This window comes from Biomphalaria glabrata, chromosome 15, assembly GCF_947242115.1.
Source record: "Biomphalaria glabrata chromosome 15, xgBioGlab47.1, whole genome shotgun sequence".
NCBI classification, from domain to species: Eukaryota; Metazoa; Mollusca; class Gastropoda; family Planorbidae; genus Biomphalaria; species Biomphalaria glabrata.
Genome location: NC_074725.1, coordinates 7,072,478 through 7,096,186, shown reverse-complemented (window position 1 = coordinate 7,096,186; position 23,709 = coordinate 7,072,478). Strand labels below are relative to the sequence as shown.

General features: G+C 32.0%; 4 protein-coding genes across 8 annotated transcripts in view; 2 read left to right on the top strand and 2 right to left on the bottom strand.

Annotated features, from left to right (window-relative positions):
* Positions 1-283: 283 nt before the first annotated feature.
* LOC106057158 (glutathione reductase, mitochondrial-like) lies at positions 284-10,783 on the bottom strand. Of its 2 annotated transcripts, none has more exons than XM_013214249.2 (12): positions 10,555-10,783; positions 8,895-9,010; positions 8,432-8,501; positions 8,207-8,339; positions 7,780-7,834; positions 6,494-6,593; positions 6,090-6,176; positions 5,235-5,369; positions 4,160-4,271; positions 3,211-3,342; positions 2,039-2,172; positions 284-956 (listed from the first exon to the last, which is right to left on the bottom strand). In XM_013214249.2, exons 1-12 carry the CDS (start codon positions 10,729-10,731, stop codon positions 807-809), a joined length of 1,401 nt encoding a protein of 466 aa, XP_013069703.2. In that variant the 5' UTR covers positions 10,732-10,783; the 3' UTR covers positions 284-806. The 2 variants fall into 2 exon arrangements, with proteins under 2 accessions (XP_013069703.2, XP_055867721.1); XM_056011746.1 differs by lacking the exon at positions 10,555-10,783 and adding an exon at positions 10,358-10,487.
* A 61-nt stretch (positions 10,784-10,844) lies between these two features.
* LOC106057159 (A-kinase anchor protein 14-like) lies at positions 10,845-18,011 on the top strand. Of its 2 annotated transcripts, none has more exons than XM_013214250.2 (6): positions 10,845-10,978; positions 12,094-12,143; positions 13,434-13,701; positions 15,630-15,809; positions 16,450-16,502; positions 17,831-18,011. In XM_013214250.2, the coding sequence occupies exons 3-6, from the start codon at positions 13,447-13,449 to the stop codon at positions 17,913-17,915; spliced, it is 573 nt and encodes a 190-aa protein (XP_013069704.2). In that variant the 5' UTR covers positions 10,845-10,978; positions 12,094-12,143; positions 13,434-13,446; the 3' UTR covers positions 17,916-18,011. The 2 variants fall into 2 exon arrangements, with proteins under 2 accessions (XP_013069704.2, XP_013069705.2); XM_013214251.2 differs by having other exon boundaries at positions 10,856-10,969.
* A 675-nt stretch (positions 18,012-18,686) lies between these two features.
* LOC106057157 (uncharacterized) lies at positions 18,687-23,439 on the bottom strand. 3 transcript variants are annotated; one of them, XR_008774964.1, is made up of 3 exons: positions 23,294-23,411; positions 19,954-22,055; positions 18,687-19,765 (listed from the first exon to the last, which is right to left on the bottom strand). XR_008774964.1 is itself a non-coding variant. In XM_056011756.1 (2 exons), exon 2 carries the CDS (start codon positions 22,053-22,055, stop codon positions 21,120-21,122), a length of 936 nt encoding a protein of 311 aa, XP_055867731.1. In that variant the 5' UTR covers positions 23,411-23,439; the 3' UTR covers positions 18,687-21,119. The 3 variants fall into 3 exon arrangements, 2 of the variants coding, with proteins under 2 accessions (XP_055867731.1, XP_055867730.1); XM_056011756.1 differs by having other exon boundaries at positions 18,687-22,055; positions 23,411-23,439; XM_056011755.1 differs by having other exon boundaries at positions 18,687-22,055.
* Positions 23,400-23,709, top strand: part of LOC106057156 (uncharacterized) — a 27,480-nt gene continuing 27,170 nt past the window's right edge. Inside the window, exon 1 of the mRNA XM_056011754.1 lies at positions 23,400-23,526. The gene's annotated coding sequence lies outside the window, so the exon portion shown is untranslated. The remainder of the gene's footprint in view (positions 23,527-23,709) is intronic.

The following is a 23,709-nucleotide window of genomic DNA, read 5'->3' as shown; positions in this document are numbered from 1 at the left end:
AATCAATCTTTTCAGAATTTTCCTATTTGGACTTAGCAAACATGATATTGAAATAAAAAAAAAAATTCTTTCAACAAAAAACAACAAATTAAAAAAAAAAAAAGTTTTTCGTGGTTAAGTATTAAAGTTCAACTTTATCTTATAGTAAAATTAAATTAATAAAAGTATGTTGTTTTTTTTATAGAAAAAAGAATACATATGTTACAACCATATTTTCTCTCAGCGCTTAATAAAACCCACTCAAACATTTTCTTTTCTCTTTGAAAGAACAAAATACATCAGATTAAAAGTAGAAAATAAACATATTTATTTTTTGATTAACAAACTGATCATTTCAACATTGTACAACTGTAAGCCACTTTGCAAGTTATAAATTATAAGTATGGCATCCGTGTTCAACTACAATCATTATCAAAAGTATATTTACACAGCCTGGTAAATAGAATCATCAAAGATAAACAAAAATATAAAGCTGAAAACGAACAGTATTGCTTGGAGCTTCATCTGTTCATCTAAAAATACCTGGCTATAGAACAGAATAAAATCATCCTTTTTGTACTTTTATACGATTTGATAAATTTTATTAGGAATTATATATATAAGACCCAGAATTTTTTTTTTTCAATTGTATATTAAAATATAATTACTGTTTGAAATACTCTTTAATATTTACAATAGATTTTTTGAAAAAAAAAAAAAATTAAATTAAGAGCTGACAAAAGGATTTAAAGTACACACATCCAGTTTGGTCACCATTTGTATCAATCCTTTTCAACAAAGTCAATAAGCCAGTGATAGCTTTTTTCTTATCGCATTGTGACCAGTTCCTCAGCTGATGTGGGATGAATAGCAACACACTCATCAAACTGGGCCTTAGTGGCCCCCATTTTGATGGCCACGCCAAAACCTTGTAACATTTCATCACAACCTTGACCAATCATATGTAATCCAATGACCTATGAGATATACAGAAATAGCATTATTATTTGCTTTAGATTTAACTTAATTAAATCTATAAAAATTATTACCATAAAAAAACACTAAAAAAAAAACAACAGATAGTTAATAAACAAGAAGTCAATATAATTTGCCTGATAAATGAATAAAGTGAGTTATTCAATATTTAACTCTATTGGTAAGTATTTTGTTTTTTGAGATTTATAGGAATGTAATGGCGGTTTGTCAATGGCTCATACAAATCCAGAAAACAGAGTAAATATTTTCACTTCACTTTGGTGCGCATTGGTTGGCTCAATCTCATAACAGATCACCTGACTAAATTTGATGTCTATGGAGGCATCACAAATTAAAGTTTGAGAAACACTGCTATAATGGAATGAAAATGATAAAAACAACAACGCCTGTGCATGAAATTAAGTGCCATAAAGCTGTGACCAAGAATTCAGCCTCTGTAATCATTGTTTTACTTTTTTTTTGTTGTACAAAAGTAGAATTCTTTTTCAAATTGTGTTTCCTGGCCCCATGTGCATTACTTCTGAAAGCTAAAAAGGTCACTTACTTATTAATTCCTGTGAACCCCCAGGGTAAATTTGTATTGTCAGTATGTAAGTTTGATGTGGGCTGCGACCTCAAAAAGGTCACGACTTCAACATTTTACCACCAAGGAGAAGATATGATAAAGTGATCACAAAAACAGACACAAGAACTTCTTTGTTCCCAAATCATTAAATACACTGCAAGTTTCTTACATGAAATGTTTGAGTGAAACTAGTATGAATGTATACCTTGTTTGCTATGATGATGTTTTGTTATGCATAATGCATAATTTGTGAGACAAATTTCCTCAAGGATAATAGATATGATTATTGTTATGTTGAAGCGTATGATCCTTCTAAACTTTTTGAAATCAAGTTTCATGAGGTTTTTTTTCTTTAACCATTTCCTTTTAAAGTACCATTAATGAGAATGACACCTCTTAGAATTTCAGTAGTATAATTAACTAAAAAACAAAATGAACAAAACATGACTAAAACCTACCTAATTGGCTGCTTTTGTAAAAATAAAAAATGTTACGCACCTTCTCATCAGGTAAAACACAGATCAACTTCATATTGCACCTGACTTTATTTTCAGTCATGGCATAATACATAGGCAGAAAATTGGAGGTGTAGATTTTCAGTTTCTCTCTACCATACTTTCTCTCTGCCTCCTCTGTCAAAAAAATACATGCAATATACACATTATACTCAGCAGTTCTCATATTAATTGGTCACATAAGTATTTACCTATAAAAGTTTCATAGTGAAATGACGCCAAACAAAAATAAGAAAAGTTTTGTTCTAGAATAATCTTAAATTATTTCGCTGTAATTGAAACTAGTGTACTAGAACAGTGTTTCCCAAACTTTTTCTGTGACAGAACACAATTTGAGTATGTAGCGGAACACTTAGCTTCTTTTAATTTTTTAGAGAGATAATTCATGTGATGGCCTACTTGTTTATTATTCCAGTAGTTCATGGAACACCTATTTAGGCCTTGAAGAACACAGTTTGGGAAACCCTGCTCTAAAATATGTGCAGATCAAATGCCCAATTTTTAATGTTTATATTATTTGTGAAACATAAATGTATCATAAAAGCATACAATGCAAACTAAAGTCGATTGCAAATGCTTGTATCCAAATTTCAAGGTATAAAGAACTGAGATAAGCCTAGATAAAATTATTAAAGAAAAGAGCTATGGTTATCATACGTTAATAAAAATTATTCAATATTGTCAATGACAAAACTCTGTAGACAGTTTCTGTAATGGTACTGTGATTGCAAAAAAAAAAAACATAACAAAACAAAATCCAAGTTTCACTTTCAGCTATCACCCCCCCCCCTCCCCCAAAACACTTTTTCTTTCTCGGGAAAAAAAAAGTGACATGAAGACATGGTTAGCATTTGATCACAATGTGACCAAAATTTAAGAAAGTCTTACAATCGATTGACAGTAACAATTCTGAGAGGTTGTCATAACTAAGACAGTAAGACTTAAGACATAGTGCTGTACAAGTCACTAACTAACTAAAACTAATTCCACTACAAAAAAGACACATAATCTCTCAAGTCCAAATAAAATGATAATTTTAACAAAATATTTGGTTGTTCTTAAAATGATAATTTAAAAAAAATAAATATTTTTTATTGTGGCAAATATAAAAACACAAGAAGATCCATATCCAGGTTACCATTTAAAATAGATTACCTTCAGTCAGACCAATAGTTCCAACAGGAGGATGGGAAAAGACAACAGTTGGAATGTTTGTGTAGTCCAGCTTCAAATCTGTTTTGCCATCAAACAGTCTGTGAGCTAGACGTCTGCCAGCAGCAATGGCCACTATGAATACACAAATGTTAATAACAAATACATATTCTTTTTTTTAGAATAGAATCTTATTATGGAGCATGGTGGCAGAGTGGTAAAGCACTTGGCTTTCACATTGAGGTGAAAACTGGAATTTTGAGCTTTAGAATTTTTAGGACACCCTCTAGTCCACTCAATGGGTACCTGACATACATTGAAGAAGTAAAGGGGACTGGTCACTGTGCTGTCCATTGGCCACAGAAACAAAGAATCTTTACATCATCTGCCTCCATAGATGGCAAGGTGTTGAAGGGGTATCTTTTTATTATCTTAATGTAACATAGTAAAAAAAAAAGTTAAGTTCCCTTTCAGACCTTGGGAAGATGATGTAAAGGTCATCTGTTTCTGTGGCCTACGGTTAATGAGGGTGTCAAGTGGCCAGCACAACAACCAACCGCTTTTACCTTTACCCAACTAATGTCAAGTACACATTAGAGCTGGGTGGACTCAGAGGCACCAAAAGATACCAAAATTAAAAATTCCAGTCTTCACCAGGATTCAAACCCGCGATCCTTGGTTCGGAAGCCAAGTGCTTTACCACTCAGCCACCGTGCCTCCTAATGTGACATAGTGTTGGAAATATATATATATTTTTTTTATTTACATAATCTATACAACTTAAGACAAACATGTAGTAAAGTCAATAAAAAGTATTTTATTTTAAGTTATAAGTTGTTCACTTAATTATTATTTTTAAGTTTATTGTTTTTTATTTTCTGACAACTTTCAAATCATTAAAATGTTAGCTTTACAAGTTCCAGATGTTTCTTTAGCGCTGTCGCATACTTACCTGGTGTAAGTAAAGCTTTACCACACACATCTCCTAAAGCATAGATTCCTTTGATGTTTGTATTCTGGTAGTCATCAACTTCTATATTGTTGTGTTTGTCTATATTTATGCCCTGTTGGTTGGACAAGGAACAAACATTAACAGATTTTACACAAATACAATTTATTAGAATGAAATTCAAGTTACTGAAACAAAAATATAAAACTCTTTATGGAGCTACCAACTTCTGCTAAACACATCTTTAAGAGGTGGATAGGGGACAAGCTCTTGGCTGTACAAGTTAGTTGTATCAACCTTATTTCTAATTGGCTTATAGTCTTTAAGGCTTAGATATTATGTGGTTGGACTAGTAAAGAAAAACATCTCATGAGTCTTAACAAATAATTGCAAAAATTAAGTACTGGGGAGTAGATAATGGTTAAACACTTGGCTTCCAAACCTGGGGTCTTGAGTTCAAATCTTGGAGACAACTGGGAATTAGAGCTTTGGGATTTTTAGGGCGCCCTTGAGTCCAGCCAACTCTAGGGGTACCTGACTTAAGTTGGGGCAATTAAAGGCGGTTGGTCGTTGTGCTGGCCACATGACACCCTGCTTGTGAGCAATTGGCCAAAAGAAACAGATAGCCTTAACATCATCTGCCCTATAGATTGAAAGATCTGAAAGGGGAAGCTTTACTTGAACTCATCATAGACATTGGACCTGAAACGTGAAAAACAATCAAGACGTCTGTGTGTTCCCTGAATGTTGTTATTTTTAAATTAAAAAAAAAAAGAGTCCTTGTAAGCATAACAAATTTCCAATAAGGATCATTAAAGCAGTCTTAGTCATTTATCTTGCCTTGCATATGATCTTGATGATATAAGTCTAGGACAGCCCATCAAGGAAAAAGAAACAAGATGATGTAAAAGCCAACAGATACTTTGTGTACAATAATTTGACATAAAGGTTATATACATTGAAGGTTTATAATAGAAAATTGAGAATAAAGCTATATTGCTATAATAATAATTTAAAAAATCAATATAACGTAACAATGCTTAAATTTACGCGTAAAAAAATAGCAACATCAACTTACTACTCTATCCAAACCCAAATTGTCAGAGTTGGGAACTCTTCCGATGGCCCAGACTAAACAGTTCACATTATTGATTGTACCAGAATTGGTTTCTACAGTCAAGATGCCTTCAGAATCTTTAGTCACTTTAGAAACCTTTGTAAAAAAAAAAAAGTCATCAATTTCAACTTTAAAAAAAAAAAAAAAACACCAAAAACTTAGCTATTATCAACCGTAAAGTATTCAATGGATTTAGATTATTCTACATCAGATAAAATAGCAGACATAATGGGTGACGCTGTTGTCATGTTTATCATATGGTATGACTCACATATTATATGAATATAAATTTCTTTTTAGCTTAGTATGTATTAAATAAAATAAATAAGGTAGTCAATAAAGTTAATCACTCTGATGCTGATCTGAAGGTTCTAAGTTCAAGTCTTGGTCTTTCATCCACACCACAAGTGAGATAAAAAAAACAAAAAGCTCACCCAAGGTTGCCCACAGGAGACCTTGTTCACTAGCCGCCATTAGCATATCTTGTTCCACTACTAGATGATTCCCCAGAGGTGCCCCACTGAGGCACCTTTGTGTCAAGACATCAGATTTTCAAAGGATAATAATTTTGTTTTTTTACTTTTTCAATAAATGGTCCAAAGGATTAGAACTCACTCTACATTTATCTTAGATAAAAAACAGATGCATCCCTAAGTTCAAGAAAAACATTAACAACTAACTGTACAAAACATTATTAGTTTATCTGGCCTTTCTATTTGTTTTATGTCTGTTACATTCACAAAGCACTTTAAGCCTACCTTTGGGATGTTAACATTGATGTATTAATGAAATTATTATTATTCTAGGACTACTTGCCTCAGTGTGACGCATTATTTTAACACCAGCTACTTCCAGGTTATCTGTGACCCCTTTACTTATCAATCCATCAAATGAACGAAGAACCTAAATCAAATATTGGATCTGTCAGTTTAAAAATTAAAGAGATACATATTAATGCATACTAGAGGGTCTAGCATTTCTTAAATTAAATTTTGCAATAGCTGTATTTCAGCAAATTAAATTATTGCTTTGACTTTACTTTTCAAAATTATGACATAACAAAACAGTGCAAAGTAAGAAAAGTTAAAAATACAAATTGTATACAAAATTTTTAATTTCATAAGAAAATACTGTCAAAATTTAAGAAATGAACATTTTTCTTCTATAAAATTCCTTTGCTACAGCCTCAATTATAACTAAAACATTTTAGGCACACTTACTTGATCATAACGTATCAGGAGCGAAGTGTTGGATCCGAGTGAATTGAAGATGCCTGCAAGCTCCACAGCAATGTAACCTGCACCCACAACAACGACTTTCCTAGGAAATAAAAATCAGAATTATGAACACATATTAGTTTGAAAATGTCCTGTAAAATAAATAGTACAGAAAATACTAACAAATCTTTTCAAGATTTTTTTTGTTGGGAATTTTTTACTATAAATTCAATCTAAGACGTTGTTTGTTTTACATGTTTCAGATGATCCTTCAGAAATTTTAGCCAATCTCAATGACAACGGGCAGGGTTCAAACCTGGGACCATCAAGATCATCACATAACAGTCCAGAGCACATGACCATTCGTTATTGTCCTCTATGCTATATTGGATACTTGACATTAGTAGAGGTAAGTTGAAGTGACCACATCACAGCCACACAAACAGTTGACTTTTATGAACCTAACTTTTCAACCACATCTCTTCAGCGCTAAGCAATTTATAAATGACTCAGTAAAGACACTGTCCAAAATAAGGGTAAATTAGGCCAGAACTCGTAAACAATAACTTTAGTTGTATATTAGCTTCTTTTTGAGCCAATTCTTTTTACCGCCTATAAATAATCCCTCCCCTCTATTTAAAAAGTAGCCTTCTATAAGTAATACCTGCAGTATTTATGACAAGAATGTTATGCACTACTTGTAACTAATACATATTAGGCTTTTAGAAAATCAATAAGATTGATTCAGAGGGAAATCCAACTCCATCAAAAACAAAATCTTAGAACTTATAAATTGGCATACCACTTTTAATGATCATCCCATTTCCACCTAGAAAAGCCCACTTTTGAGAACCACTGTTTTATTAGTATGGTTTAAAAGTTCTTTTTGGTGTTATGCCTAATCATACAGATTTGATGATAATAAAGATGGAGCTGATAATTATTAGTGCCTGTGTGTAAGAGAGTTTGATATTCTACAATGCACAATTTTTTAATACACCATTTTAATGTGTGTGCATTACTAACAGTACTGAGCTGGTCTTAAGAAGAAAATTAATGGTAATCTTATTTAGTAACAACTAAAGCATAAGAATAAGTTTAGTGATATATATTCTTTTCACTTGCTACAAACATTTTTATAAATGTGTTTTTTTTATTATCTCCCTTGAGATGCTTAAAATAAAAGTTATTTTTTCAAATAAATAATTGTGGTCAACATATACAAGTGTGAACCACTAAAAATGTAGATCTATATTTAAAACATTTTTTTTTCCCTTTCACCAACTTACTTTGGCAAATCTTCAAGTTCAAAAAAGCCATCACTAGTGATTCCATATTCTGCTCCTAAATAAAAAATAATATGATAGTGATTTTCAACACTTAATAATTACATAATGTGTCCATTTTATGTAAAATCATTTTTTATCAGGACATTAGAGTTAAAAGAAACTATAAAAATAAAATTACATATTATTTTGAAATTATGTGTTGGACTTCTAAATAAAATAGGAATATATATAATATATAGTGTTATTAGAAAGAGAATTTAAGATATTGCTACATAAAATATATAATAAAAGTAATAATTTAACGATTTCAATTTAATCAACTGCAAATCTATTTTACATTTTTTAGATTGATCTGACTTTAATAAATATTTAAAAAAAAATTTTTTTCATTGGTTTTATAGTCCTGGTGTTAAATATACCCTCTTACCTGGTATGCTTGGAATGGATGGGCGCCCACCAGTAGCAATAAGAATATGATCAGCAGAATATAGCTCTCCATTGACTTCTACGCTTTTATCAGATGTGAACATTGCATGTCCAGTAATTTTATCTACTTTGGACTGATGATAAAAGAAAAAGAATTCCAGCATACAACAAACAAAATCATCATTTGTAATATTATAATTGTATAATTATAAATTATTATATTCACCTTATCCAAGTTTGATTCATAGATCCCATTCAACCTCTTAATATAATCATCTCTGCTCTTTTTGACTTGCCTGAAAATAGCAAGTCCTTTTTATTAATGCATTATTGTTTTGGATAGCTAAATAGAAAGCAAGAGTTACAGAGATATAAAAAATAATGTTATTATTTCATAAGAGAAGACAATCAGGCATTTTTTAAAGAGTTTTAATGTATAGGGAACAAATTCAAGACTTTATTTTGTGTCACTGTGATAATAGCATTGTTTTAAGCTTTTATATTTCTACTTGATGATTTAGCATATATATTCCTTGTCCTCACATTGAATGCAACCCTATCTTTAAATTAATAAAGCACAAAAATCATTTTCAACATTAACACTCTTCTAGTTGGAAAGTTTAGAAAGTTACAATCACACTGCATATCGTATTGTAAAAAAAAATAAAAAAATAAATGTGTCTACATACTTCCAGTCAAAACCTTTGAACTCAACATCAAAGCCATAACCTTTGTGCTCATGGATTAGTTCTGCATGAGAAGCAGTGTAGTACATGACTTTTTTTGGTACACATCCAACATTCACCTATAAGATAAAATAACATTTCATTCAATTTGTGGGAAGCGTGGTCGCGAGGCTAAGTACGCTTGAACTTGGCTTGGATACCTATGAAGGGGACTTGAGGTTCAATACCGGACTCGAGCAGCTGCCTAAAGGCAGCACGGAAAACCTTCTCCCTGATACCCCCTCCCCCCACTGGTCCACAAACGAGATAGGACCATAGCAGTCTGAGCATGATAAGCATGAAAATAGTGCTATATAAAATCTATAATTATTAAATTATAATTAATATGAACATATTGCAATGGTAATGATATGGTATATGGCTCCTTTTGTCTCGAAAGGCAATGGATGCGCCCAAATGAGTCACTGGTTTTGGCTTAATCTTGAGACAGGGCAGAATCTGGTGTGGCTAATCAAGCCAATTCTAGAACGGCAGACTTTGCCACAATTCGTACATGTGTATGCCTCTGATTTAGGGCTAGCAGACAGGGCAGCTTTCTTTTTATCCCTCTTGATTAAAGCCGCTTCAATTCTTTTGTTCTCAGCAAGGGTTGTCCCAGCACGCACAGTCTGTCTCCATGCACTCCGGTCTTTGGCTATGTTTTCCCACTTACTTTCGCTGATGCCTGAGGCTCTCATGTCTCGCTTGCAGACATCTCTATATGTTAGTCTTGGGCGGCCCTTGGGTCTGACTCCTTCCACAAGCTCAGCATATAAGATATCTTTCGGGATTCTGCCATCTGGCATGCGGGTGACATGTCCGAGCCAGCGTAATCTTCTTTGTGTCAGGAGAGCATACATGCTGTTCATATTGGCCAATCTTAAAACTTCCTGATTGGAGACATGGTCCCTCCAAGAGATGCCCATTATGCGTCTCAGGCAGCGCAAGTGGAAACTATTCAATCTGTGCTCTTGGTACATGTATGTTGACCAGCTCTCAATGCCATAAAGGAGAGTGCTCACAACACAGGCGTTGTAGACTAGGATTTTGGTCGCTGGTAATGATAGCCCAGCACATAATACTAAAATGGGATACACATTAGTTCTGGAACCAAGGAGGGTTTAAACTGGAACCATCAAGTCAAGATGACAGTTCAGAGCAAACACTTCTACTAGTAGGGCATTCTATAGGACTATATGCTACAATGTCAATAGAATCTGGAACTCAAGATCTACATTATGATATTAATAATAATATGATTATTTTTTTATGCATTATAATTTCTAGATCTAGATCTACTAGATCTAATTAAATCTACTCATTTACTGGGAATAGTGGGAATAGACATTTCAAGTCATTTGATTTTTTAAGTAAGTTATATTTTTAACATTAATATAACAGATAACAGTATTTATATATTAACTAACTTAAAAAAAAATAATTCATGATGCATCGAATCAATGAATAATTGATGGGTCCATCTTGATGTAAAGTAATCTACAGAAGTAATCTTAATAGACAAAATTGTTATAATCATGCATCATCATGACAATCACAATGACAAAGCAATTATTTTTTATTTATTTATAGATCTAGTTTTGGTTAGGAAAACGAATGAACTCACGCAAGTTCCACCCCATCTAGCTTCTTCAATTATTGCCGCTTTAATCCCAAACTCTGCAGCTCTTCTTGCGCTGGCTAAACCACCAGATCCACCACCAACAACGAGGTAATCATACTTCTTTGCAATGGGTGCCATCCTTGAAGTTGAAGAGAAATAACGTAGCAGCTTTTGAAACATAAACTCGGTAGTGAAAGTTACAGTAACCGGTGAACAATGTAAACTTCCGGTTGTTCGCGTCGAAAAAAAAAACAACAACTGTATAAAAAAATTAAAATTAGTCTAGATATTTATATAGGTCGCACGCCTTCTCTTTAACGGAGTGAACTTTTGATTGGAGGAAATTCTACATGGCAACATTATATACAACATGGCGGCGTTTAACTAACTAAATTAAAACCAAAAGAAGAAGAAACAAGTACACGAAGTTTGTCGATAGTTAAGCGTAGAATTTGATATGCTGTGATATAGTCACATATCTAATATTTAAACTAGTCCTAATTGTCATTTTAGCTTAGATATTAGATATACTTCATAGATATATTATTTTATAATTTTATTATAGTAAATAGTAATAAATAAATAATAGTACTACTAGTATCATCATGAGTCAATAACAGTAGTCAGTCATGAGTTTAGTTTAGGTAGTATTCTAGTATAATCAAAGACAAAGTTATTAACTAATAGCACATAAAAGCTGATGGTGCTGATATTTTTATTATCTTATATAAGTATATTTTTATACTTGTAGAAGCTCAGTCTATAGTCTATATTCTTTGCAATATTATAAATATATAAAACACTATATATGTAATATATATATATATAGGCTATATATATATATATATATATACATATATATATATATATATATATATATATTTGTAGTTAAAAGTTAGGAAATCCATCACTGAGTACTGGTACTTTATTTCTTTACAAAAAAGCACTGTGTATATATCTATATAAAACACAGCCTAAAGCTATTGAATATCTGCTATTTTTCTGTATACAGTCATACATACAATATTATACTTATAAACTTACTAATACATTTTTAAAAGTTATATAGATATATTATGCCATAAATGCTAGAGCTATTAGGGCATGGATTGGGTTGCCTTAGCCAGCCAGGAAAACCAGAATTTAAGTCATTGGTTAACATGCATGACTAGATTAACCTAGGACCACATGTAGGATGTAATCATCTCCTTTTTTGAAGTAACGTATGTATTTTGTAAGATAAGATAAGATGAATGCACAAACTAACAAAGACTGGAAATAATCATAATTTAAGTGAAGCAGTTTTTGGTAGTGCATTTGATAAGTATGAATCGCACCTTGATGATTAGGCTACAGTGTGAAATATTTCCAAGTGCTGCAAAATCCTTTAAAAATATTTTCTGTTTAAAATAAAGCTAGTCTTATGTCCAAAAATATTGCAAGTAATAGATTTTTTTTTAGCTAGTATAGTTTAATTACACTTTATCATCTTTACATTCTGTTGTATATTCTATAAACACATTTTTGCCCAAATTTTTTCAGTCTGTTGAAAGAAATCTACATTTTGAGAAATACAAGATCCTTTCTATTGGGTAAGTAAAATAGAAGTCATAATATCTATTTCTGTGGCAACTGGCTTAGGTGTCTGTAGTGACATAATTGATATTGTCACCCTATCTAGGGCCTATTATATAATAGTACTCCAACAAATGCTTCCTCAGAGGACTCCCTTTCCAATGGTTTTCATTTGACTTGTCGGTAATGTAAATCATATAACCTTTTAACAAAGTGGTGTCTGATACTTAATTTCACATCTTGGGAAACAAAACTCCTTAACTATTTCAAGCTAATTTAAGACTATACTGGCTGGGTATCCTGTACCATTCTATCATTCTACCAGCCTCCTAATTTCAATGATGCCCTTGATAGGGAATATTTTACATTTTCTTTTCATTGTCTTTACCTTTGTTTTATTGAATAGGATATCAAAGGTTTTTTGCAGTGATATTTATTGAAATTTTCCATCAGTCTATTTTGAATGTTAAATTTTGTCTTTTCCATGCCAATATTAAATAGCTTAATAACAGAATTTATTTATGTATTATATTTTGAAATTTGTAAATAAATAATTTAAACCCTGCCCACCACCATTCCCTCCTGTTCTGCAGGAGATTTGGGCTTGGATGTAATTATCTTCATTTCTATGATTGTTTCATTAGATGTCAATGACTGTTAAATTAACTGGCACTTATGGTACATGTAATGCAGATCTAAATACTGGATCTCTTCAAGATCATAAAATAAAAAAAAAATATTTATTAGAATGAATGGAAATTGTCAGAAAAAAAAAATCATTAACAACTAGTGACAACCATTAAAAAAAAAATAACTATAAAAAAAAGACATATGTTAGCATATGTGAGCATAGTAAGGATAATTTTTTTTTTGGGGGGGGGGGGTCAAAATTACATAATGTAGAGTTACTGTTTGAATATATCCTCGATTGTTAGGAAAACAGATCACTGCTTAAAATATTTTATTTTGAGAAGACGGAGTTGAACTTCAAGCTCCTCCAACTAAGCCCATGGAAATGGTTGACTGAATATAGTTTACTTTAGTACATTCTCAAGCATTTTATTGATTTCTTGTAGATTTACTTTACAAATGGATCCCAACAACTAGTAAGAAAACAGTTATGTGTGAAATATTTTTCTTTGAGAGGGGACATTACAATATTTAATTTTTTAATAAATTGTATACTTGTATAATTCAATTGGAATAATAATATGCATTTATTCTCTATGACATTTAATTTATTCAAATATATTTGTAAGATAGAGTTTCAAAAGGATACAAAGTGCCTATATATTTATTGGTTACAGCTTTTCTTCAGACATGGAGGACATGTATATGAATGAAGCCAAGAAGATGATTGATGACTTTATTGATCTAGCCTTCCATAGACTGGAAACAAGTATGTCAGACAGAGAAAAGTCATTTGAGTCTATACGACAGCTGCACAAAACCAGAGACACCTTAATCCACAAAGACCCTAAAGACACTACCTACAGTGTGGAAAATATTGAATGGCTTACAATCGCAGAGTTCACACCACAAAGGGGAAAAGAAAAAATTCAAGAGTTTATTGCTGTAAGTTATATTTAAATTTAATTAATTTGTTTTGCTTTTTTAAAAATGAAACTCTTACTTTTTTTTATTTTTAATTATAGGTCTAATGATGCAGGCAATAAATTAAATCATCCTTACATGAAATCCTTTTCAGACTCTGTATGGCTAGGAGCACTCTGGGCAACAATAGAAAAAAATACAATATAAATAAAAACATAATTAAAATAAGAGTCTTTATGACACTAGTGCAGTGTACTTCATGGTGACTGGTTAAAAATCACTACTTGCACTAACTCTTTTCAATATCTTCCTTGAAAGGAGGATGCTTTTGAAGGTTATAAAAGAACTGAAAGGTGACATAGATGGTTTGTCAAAGACAGAGGAAGAGCTAGCTGACTTAGTGATGTGCATAGACAAGACTTCTGCAGCATATTGTATGCAAATCAAAGCCATATGAAAACACACATTATAACCAATAGCAAACAAGGCTTTGAAATGGACATTAATAATGGAGGGTAAAAACTGGCAAGTGTCAGGAGTTTTAAATACCTTGGAGCTATATCATTTCAAATGAAAAATTCAAACCTGAACTACTGGCAAGAATTGCAGTCTACAGAACTTGCAAAGCTCAAGACAATCTGGAAATACAAGGCATAGCACTAGGCATCAAAGTCAGACTGATAGGTTCCTTGGTCATGGTGTGACATTCTTTGTATGCTTGTGTATCTTGAATACTAAATGCAGAATTAGAGAAGAGGATCCTAGCCATGGAATACTGATGTTATAGAAGGATCCTACATATCACCTACAAAGATCGCATCACTATTGAGGAAATATGAATCATGATCACACTGGCAGTTGGGGCCTATATGATGACCTGCTAATCACAGTCTGAATATGGAAACTTAAACTGTATGACCAAATCATGAGGTTCTCAAGGCTCACAAAAACCTTCCTGCAGGGAACAGTACCATGGAAAAAAAGAGGCAGATAGAGAAAGCGACAGGAAGACAACATCAAAGAATTTTAAAAGATTCTAGTCCTGGCAAAATACAGAGAGGAATATAGAAAGATGGTCGACAGATCATTTGTGATTTCTCAATGGTCCAACAGTCTATGGGTTAGGGGATAGATGAAGGTGAAATTCTGATTTAGTTAGTGACATTGAAGTGAGTAGCCTTTATAGGCTTTATTTTGATGATCAGCTGACACATGCTTGCAAAAAAAAATTTGCAATCATTATGCATTCCTTATTTGAAGAATAATAGTATCTTCATTTATGCATCAACTTGGTATCTCCCTTAGTATAGCTTATATTATTTGTAAATGTGACTTTTTTTCTTACTTTATCTGTTATATATTTTAAATGTCTATGTAAGGATGCTGCCAGATCATGTGGTATGCACTCTCGACTGACGTTCAGTAGTCACGTTTGTCCCTGGTTTGAACCCCGCCCAATGCCATAATCTCCCATTGTCCTTCAGGAGGGTTTTGTGATTTTACCATCACAAAAGAGATACAATGACACTGATAACAAAGACAAACAGACACAAAAGCTCTTTTGTTCCTCTGACAATCAAATCAATAAATAAAATTTAACTTTCTGATATAAACATTTCAGGTGTAAATTTTGAGTGAATCTGGTGTGAATGTATATTTTGGTTTTCTATATAGTTATGATATTTTGTTTGATGTAATGCACAAATTGTAAGACAAATTACTTTTTGGATAATAAAGATTATTATTATTATTAAGATAAGAATTATGCTCTGAAGACTTTCATCCAGTACTGCTCCATGGATCTTAACCAGGAGCGGTATATTTATTGCTTTGATTAAAGTTAAATATTTTTTTTTGGAAAAAATGTTTACAGTTTGTGTGCAAAAAAATTTTTTCTTAAACTTTCCATTAGAATGAACATATCATTGTCATATCATTTTGTTATACAGACATGGCAGTTTGAAAACTCTTGGTTGTACTGTGTAGACTTTCTTCATGAAGAAGATCATGAGTTTGACAAACGATACTTCTACAGATTGAAATGGAGCATTCCTACTCGACGTATGCCCATCCCTAGAGCCACAGCCTCTGTTTATTTTACATATGTAGTTTCTAAGATTAGACCACCAGTGAGTAGATACATTAGCTTTTTTTTTCTTCTTTAAATCTTTAAATTTGTTTGATTGATTGTGATACATTTATCAGCATTTCATAAAGTTGGACAATATTATTGTCCTTATTTTAAGAAATCAATTTTAGTTTCATCTGTCTGTTGTTTTGTCAAAGTTTGAAAATTCTTTCACTTAAAGAAATGGGAATAATTTTACAATTATTGATATTGATTTAAAGAGGTGTGGTGGCTGAGTGTTAAAGTACTTGGCTTCCGGACCAGGGGTCCCAGGTTTGAATCCTGGCATTTTTTAATCATGGGAGCTTTGGGCACCTCATCTGAGTCCAACCAGCTCTAATGGGTACCTGAAACTAGTTGGGAAAAAATAAAGACGGTTGGTCATTGTGCTGGCCACATGACACCCTTAACTGTTAACTGTGAGCCACAGAAACAGATTACCTTTACATCATCTGTCTTATAGATTGCAAGGTCTGAAAGGGGAACTTCACTATATTATGATTTTCCATTATGTATATAATTTTTTAATAAGAGATTCATTCGACTGCATAGTCTGACTACCCACCAGATAAAACTTATGTAGGCTACTTGAGTACATGTTTTATTATTAGATTATTTATGTTTTAAAATATGTTTTTCAGGACAGTCCAGTAGAGGTTTTCTATGTATTTGAAACAAACAGATTGATTCATAAGTAAGTATCACTTGTATGTTTTTATGTTTAATTAGTTTCAGATATTCTTTCAGACAGGAAAATTGTTATGTGCTATTCGAAACCTCCTGCAAGATGTCAGCTAATGGCAGCATGCAGGATTCCCTTTTGACCATCAAGAGAAACAAGATTTGTAAGTCTCGGACATTCCTTCAGAAATGAAGACGATTACATTGTAGCCCAAACTTCCCGCTGGATGGGAAGGGATGGCAGATTGCTGGATTGGAACTCAGGGTCATCATAGCCACAGTCCTAAGAACATACCACATGACCACACTGCCACAAAATAAAATATATAAATATTGTCAGACTACAGTTACATAAAAATATCCATCATGTTAATAATTTTCTATTACTTTTTTTTTAAATCCAAAAATTTCAATAAACTATTGATATTTTTATTTCTTCAAAATGTATCACATTTGAGATTTGTTAATTTCTTGATCTCCAAGTCAATAAAAATCTTTTTCCTCTTATCTATTTTCCTGTGCAATTACCCAATAATGGAAGCTTTTAAATCTGTAACGATGAGAATTTCTATGATTTTGTGATGCTGGACTTCATTTAAAAAGTATAATGTATTATAAGTCTTAATTTTAGTCTTATTTATGTCTGTATTTGAGACCAATTATCATGGAAGGCGTGAACACTGACTGGCAATGTTACAACCTGTGGGCAGTTTAGATTAATAGCTCGTTGCCACATCACAGGTCTTTACAATGTGGCAACGAGCTATTGGTCTCCACTGCCCACAGGTTGGGATATCACAGATCATTGTTGACGTCTTCCATAATGAATGGTCTCACTCTAATCAGGCTCCAATAAATCAGTAGTACAGAATAACAACTATCCTTTAAGTATTATAATAAAAGTTTGATATTTTTGAAACATTTATCAATTACACAAAAACATAATGTCTTTTATGTCTTAACATTTTCTATACTATAAATGCATATCCATCTTTTTCTTTATGATGCATGCTTTAAATGAAAAAAAAAATTATATTATTGTTTATTATCTCACTATTTATTTTACCCAAAAAATTTATTTATTTTTTAAAATTTAAAACTTTAATTGCAGTGTTTTGTAATTTAAGGCACAATCTTTCAGAGGTACCATCAATGATATTTAATGCCAGTTTTCTTTCTTTTTAAAGAAAGTGGTATATAATTGTATATAAAATAGACAAAAGTTCAGCTTGATTTGGGTACTATCATTCATTAAATTTAGGTTCCGATTCCTTACAGCTAATAAGAATTTTTACTATTACATTGATTATCAAAGATTTTTTTTTACTTTTGTCTCTGCAGGCCAGGGCTGTCCCGCTTCAGGGAGATGTGGCTTAAAGACATAATAGAGAGTAAGGTCAAGATGATCAATGCAGTGACTTTTTAATGTCAGACTTGCCTGCTTGCAGCTCATGATACACTTCACATGAAAGCCTGTTGTGAATAGCAGAATAAAAGTCTTGTAAAGGCAGCAGACCAAAAATCCATTGTTGGAACTTTCTGATTTAACATTGTTAGGTTTTAAATTACCATTTTTAAAGTCCTAACCTATTTAAAAAGAGAGAAATACATTTAAGGTTAAAAGTCAAAACTAATTTCGGCTTTAAAAATGCTAATGTGTTTTCTTTTTCACAAGTATAGAACTTATTTTTAAATAAAATTATTCCTATTTGCCATTTGATTAAAATATAAACTTATGTTACTGACCAATCTTTTGAGGAAATGGTTTTGTAGAGTCAAAAATGTAAGGATTTAGCATCAGAGTCTACATTTTAAATAATTTCCCTCCAGTTCAAGAATGTGCACATGTTTGTATTTAATATTTGTACCATAAGGTTTCATTGTAAGTTACTAAAATAGTTTGCATTTTAAATTTATATAATTTTATGCTGTTTCTTTTCTGGTTTAAAAATATTATTTGTTAAAATAAAGTAATACATTTCTAAAACAAGAAATTATCTAATGTTCTAATTACAGTTTTAAAAACTTTGCCAAATCTTTTATTATTTGAAAGTCTTTTTAAAAGAGCAATTTTATTTTCATATGTTGCAAATTTAAGGCTTGAATCTTAAGTCTGAACTAATAGAGTGAATTAAACAAACATCTGGCTGGTACACTAACTTAAAGTATACAAAAATTAAAAATGTTTGAAGAAATGTAGATTTTACATTTATCATTTTAATCTTACAAATACTCATTAACAAAAACAAACAAACAAAAACAAAATGGTGAGTTAGTAGAATTAGTTTTATACGCACACACAAATTATTCTTTAAATAAACAATGTCCAAAAGCATTCAAAAATGCCTACTTGAAAAGACTACTACTCACAGTGGATACCTAACTTCTCTAAGAAAATAAACCCATTAGCAAAAAATTAACAATTCCCTGTCTTGCTTGAAGTCAAAGCTTGAAAAATGAGCTTAAAAAATCTGCTGCCAATACTATTGATCATAATCATATGATATAATCATACTGGTATTTGATATAAAGTAGACTAAAGCGAAAGCCATGAAATTAAAAAGAGAAAGATTTGAAGAGATTTTAAAATGCTAAGAAAGCTATATTGAAATATCACTATTGCCTAGATAAAAAAAATTAATTAGAAAATTGATTTTACAGTGCTGAAACATGTGCCACAAAAAAAAATTAAAAAAAATGAATTCTAAGCTTATTTACACATCTAACACCAACAACACCAAAATAGCTATTTATGGTTATCTGCCATAGATGCAAATCTCCAATAGAGAAGTTGCTATGAACATTGAAGCAGCCATAAGCTCATAAGTAATGTAAAATCTTAAAATAAAAATCAACAATCATTACACTGTGTTTTTACCGCTTCCCGGTCATGTCATCCCCGGACATTTCATCCCCTGGTCACTTCATCCCCGGTCATTTCATCCCCTGGTCACTTCATCCCCAGTCATTTCATCCCCTGATATTTTCATCATCTGATCATTTTTATCTAACAAATTGTAACTTTAAAAATCATGAAATGAGCAATATTTAATGTATTCATTTTTTATTTAAATGAAAAAATTGTAACAAGTTAATGTTTAAAAGGAATTAAAGCAAAAGTTATAGAGGCAACATGATATCACGAGGATGGGTGAACTCAGCCTTTATTAGAAAAAAATAAAACCTTATTTCAAGGCTAAAAATGACGCGCCCATTTTCAAGAAAGAGCGATTGAAAAATAAAATAAAGTGAAACATGGTCGTACTTTCACCACAGCTTGGCCTTTAAATTGATGATAAGTTATCAGCGGCATGGTCATAATTATTGTAATCGCTCTTCTATTTCTCAAAAGATTTCCACTACTTGCACCACACCATGGCCTTTGATGATAAGTTATCAGCGGCACGGTCATAATTATTGTAATCGCACTTCTATCTCTCAAAATTCCACTACTTGCACCACACCTTGGCCTTTGATGATAAGTTATCAGCGGCATGATCATAATTATTCTAATCGCACTTCTATCTCTCAAATGATTTTTTACTACTTCCACCAAACCTTGGCCTTCGATCCGGATAATATTATATTACAACCCCCACATCCAATAGAAGGGCTATAGCTAAGTACACACCCAGATTTATAATATAATATAAGATTTCTCATTAAGAAAACAAAGTGGAAGAGGAAACACTATAAATGCAGTAACAAGTCATAAAATGTCAAAAAGCATTCTACATAATCATATTTATTTATAAAATATTTAATTGGGGATGAAATGACCGGGGATGAAGTGACCAGGGGATGAAGTGACCAGGGATGAAATGACCGGTCACCATTTTTACCATGTATTAAGGTATCCAAACATACCACTAAAAACAGATATATTAAAACAAAATACATTGTCTGTTATTATCATAGGTAACAGTTCAAATAATTTATTGCACTATAACATACAATTTCAATAAGCTTCACCACAATAAGAGAAACTAATGAACTAAGTGGTTTTTACAGTCATTTGAAATTCTACACAAAAATATTGTAAATTTCAGAACAGTACAACTTTTTTTTAAAAAGAAATGTTTGTAATTTATAAGATATGATAATGTTTTATTTTAGGCTCTACTTATGGTTTAGAAAGAACATAGTATATTATAAATAGTATATTTTATTGGTGGTTTTAAAATTGAGGCAGTAGATAAATAAAATATTTGATGAGCATGTCAATGTAAAACATTAAAATTTACCTGAAGCAATGTTTTGAAATAATGATGTAACAATATTCTACAAGTATACAAATTAATTAAAATCCATTGTGAAATAAAAACAAACAACCCAACAACAAACTATTATAATACCTATATCGTAATGAATACATGTTACAATATTAATAATGTATCACAAGCATAAAAATATATTATATAAAACTATAAATAATGGGAATGTCTTTGATTCTGAAGATTAACGATGAGTGGAGTATTTCACATCACTACGCAAACCCAGTTGCAACCTGCATGTTTTTCCACATCTGATGCAGACAAAGCTTTAAAACTAGCCATGAAATTATTAGCATTAAATACAAAATATTCACAATTACAATATCAAAAAGATTTACTAAGTAATTTAATAAGTATCAGTTCCTAATACCAGGCTTTGGTACAATTTGCCATTTGGAAGATTCTGTTAAAATTTCACTGACAGTGGCTTTATTTCTTTTAATATTATGTCTTCCTCTTGGAGTGGATTTAGATTCAGTGACCAATCGACTGTCCAAATCCTGCATCAGTCTTGACATTCTCCCACCACGATCAAGCTCTGCCATCTCCTTACCTTCTTTAACTTTAGCTGCAGGCTGAGGTGGTAATGATCCTTTGCCATAGTTGTGAAACAGATTCTGCATTTGGAAACCACTGTCCAGCTTAGCAATGCTTTCTGCTTCTTTTTTTACTCTTGGAACACTTCTTTCTGACCTTGGAGTTTCTCCATATCTCCCCATTATTTTAGCCATGCCTGCCCCATGTCCTAGATCTGAATTCTCTTGGGCCTCTGGCCTGACCCTGGGAGCCTGTCGAGGTGCATCGGGTAGAAACTTTGGGTTGTGGAGCAGCAAGTTCATTCTCCCACCTCTACTGACTTCTACAGTTTCTTCAGCTTCCTGTCTGACCCGAGGATTAGGACGAGGAGATGGTGCACTCTTACCATAATTGGCAAACAAATAGCTTATCTCTTTTCCCTTTTGAGAATCTGCTATGCTTTCACTTTCAACAGTGACTCTTGAAGCTGGACGTGGCTCCATTGGTCCTGCAGAACCACTACCTCCAAGTAAATTTCCTATGTGACCTTTACGTGAGAGTTCATAGTTTTGTCTGGCCTCATCTGTTGGACAACGTGGGGAGGGTGGGGGAGGAATGAAATGCTTGTGTTTTTCAGATATAAAGAGGTTAATGCAGCCTCTATGTTTATCAGCAAATTCTTCTGCTTCAGGTCTGATCCGAGCAGCTGGTTGTGGCTCTAAATAGTTTCCAGAGTCATCAAAACCTGGGTAAGGGTTGGGATTATTTTGCTGCATCTATTGAAAAAGAAAATATAAATGTTACATATATTGAAGATTTATTATACATATATATATATTTATGTGATGTATATATAAATCACATAAATAGCTACAAGAAATGAAGATTATTGTCCTAGTCCAGACCCCTGCAGGATGGTCAGGTATGGCAGTGGACTAGACCATCATGATGATAGTACAAAGTGCACTTGACTTAATCAGCCACCCTTGCAATGAAATGAAAATAAAGGGTTTCACATAAACCTCATATGTAGATGCAGGTATATTAGTATGGGGCATGGTGGCAATATTGTTAGGCATATTCCGCTTTCAGTCTATGGGCTTTAAATTGTGTTTGAATTCTAGTGAAGTTGGAGATCAATGCACTGACCCACTATTAGATAATTAAATGATATTCATTTTATAATAGGGAAAGCAGCTATCTTTAATTATCAAGCCTGATGAAGACTGGGATTTTTAATTTGTTCAAGTTAAAGTTTAAGTATAATATATTTAATGTTAATTTATTGATATGGTTGATGCGCTCTATAAAAATTTCCATATTCAGAATGCACTAAATAGATCTATAGTATATATATGTGTTTAGGCAGCATATCTAGGCTGCTTATTCTGGGTTCATGGTTGAAAGAAAAAAACAGTTGATAACATATTGATCAAAAATTCTAAATTTGGATCTATTGTCACCTCTATCTAGAAAATTAACTATAATAAAAGAGTATAGGTGCAGAGCTCAAACCTAAAACTGATCACAATTTTCCCTATTGGCTCAGCTGGAGGTTCTGGGTTTTCTGTGATTGACTATATTATATTATGTGCTATGTTATAAATATAATATAAGGTTGCACCGAGTTCGAGTATTTTTCTACAGTCAAGTTCAATGTCTTATCAACTAATAAATTCTGTCATTTAATTTAGTTAAGTGTCATGACTTGAATCATGATCATCCCATGCCAAGCAAAATCTATCTCACGTATCATTTCACTGTGACTGTGCTGTGTGCAAGTGTACGATACTGTCACTACAGTGACAGTGCAGTCTCATTTGTCATATTTGTAATGACTTATTTTGCATATGACTGATATGATGATATATGATTATTAACTAATGATATAATAATTATAAATAATAAATTTATTTTAATATACAAGTGACAAGATCTGATGAGCTGCATGTTAAAATTTGGGTAAATACTTTGCTATTGCAAACAATTTTGAATTTTGTATGGTAAATTTTACCTTTTTAAAACTTAAAATTCTTTACTCAATACAAAACAAGTTTAAACTTTAAAAAAACAAAACAAAATAAACGAGTCGACAATGAACAATTCTGTAACCACGGTAAACAACACTGACTTAGCCTCGTTCAAGATGTTTTCTTTTCTAAATCTACTTCCTTTAAAAAAAAACAACCTAAAAAGTTGCACTTCGATTGTGTGCTGAAAGAAATGATGGTAGTCTGAATAAGGCCGGTGAGTCCTTGATGCTTGTTATTGTTTTCTTGTTTATGACGTTCTTTGTCTTATAACTAATACCATTAATCTAATAGATGTGTAACAACAATCAATGTCTATATTTCAATCTAGATCTAGTCAAGGAGAATAGTTATCATACTAATATGACCAGACTAATTACTGAATTTTTTAACTGAATCG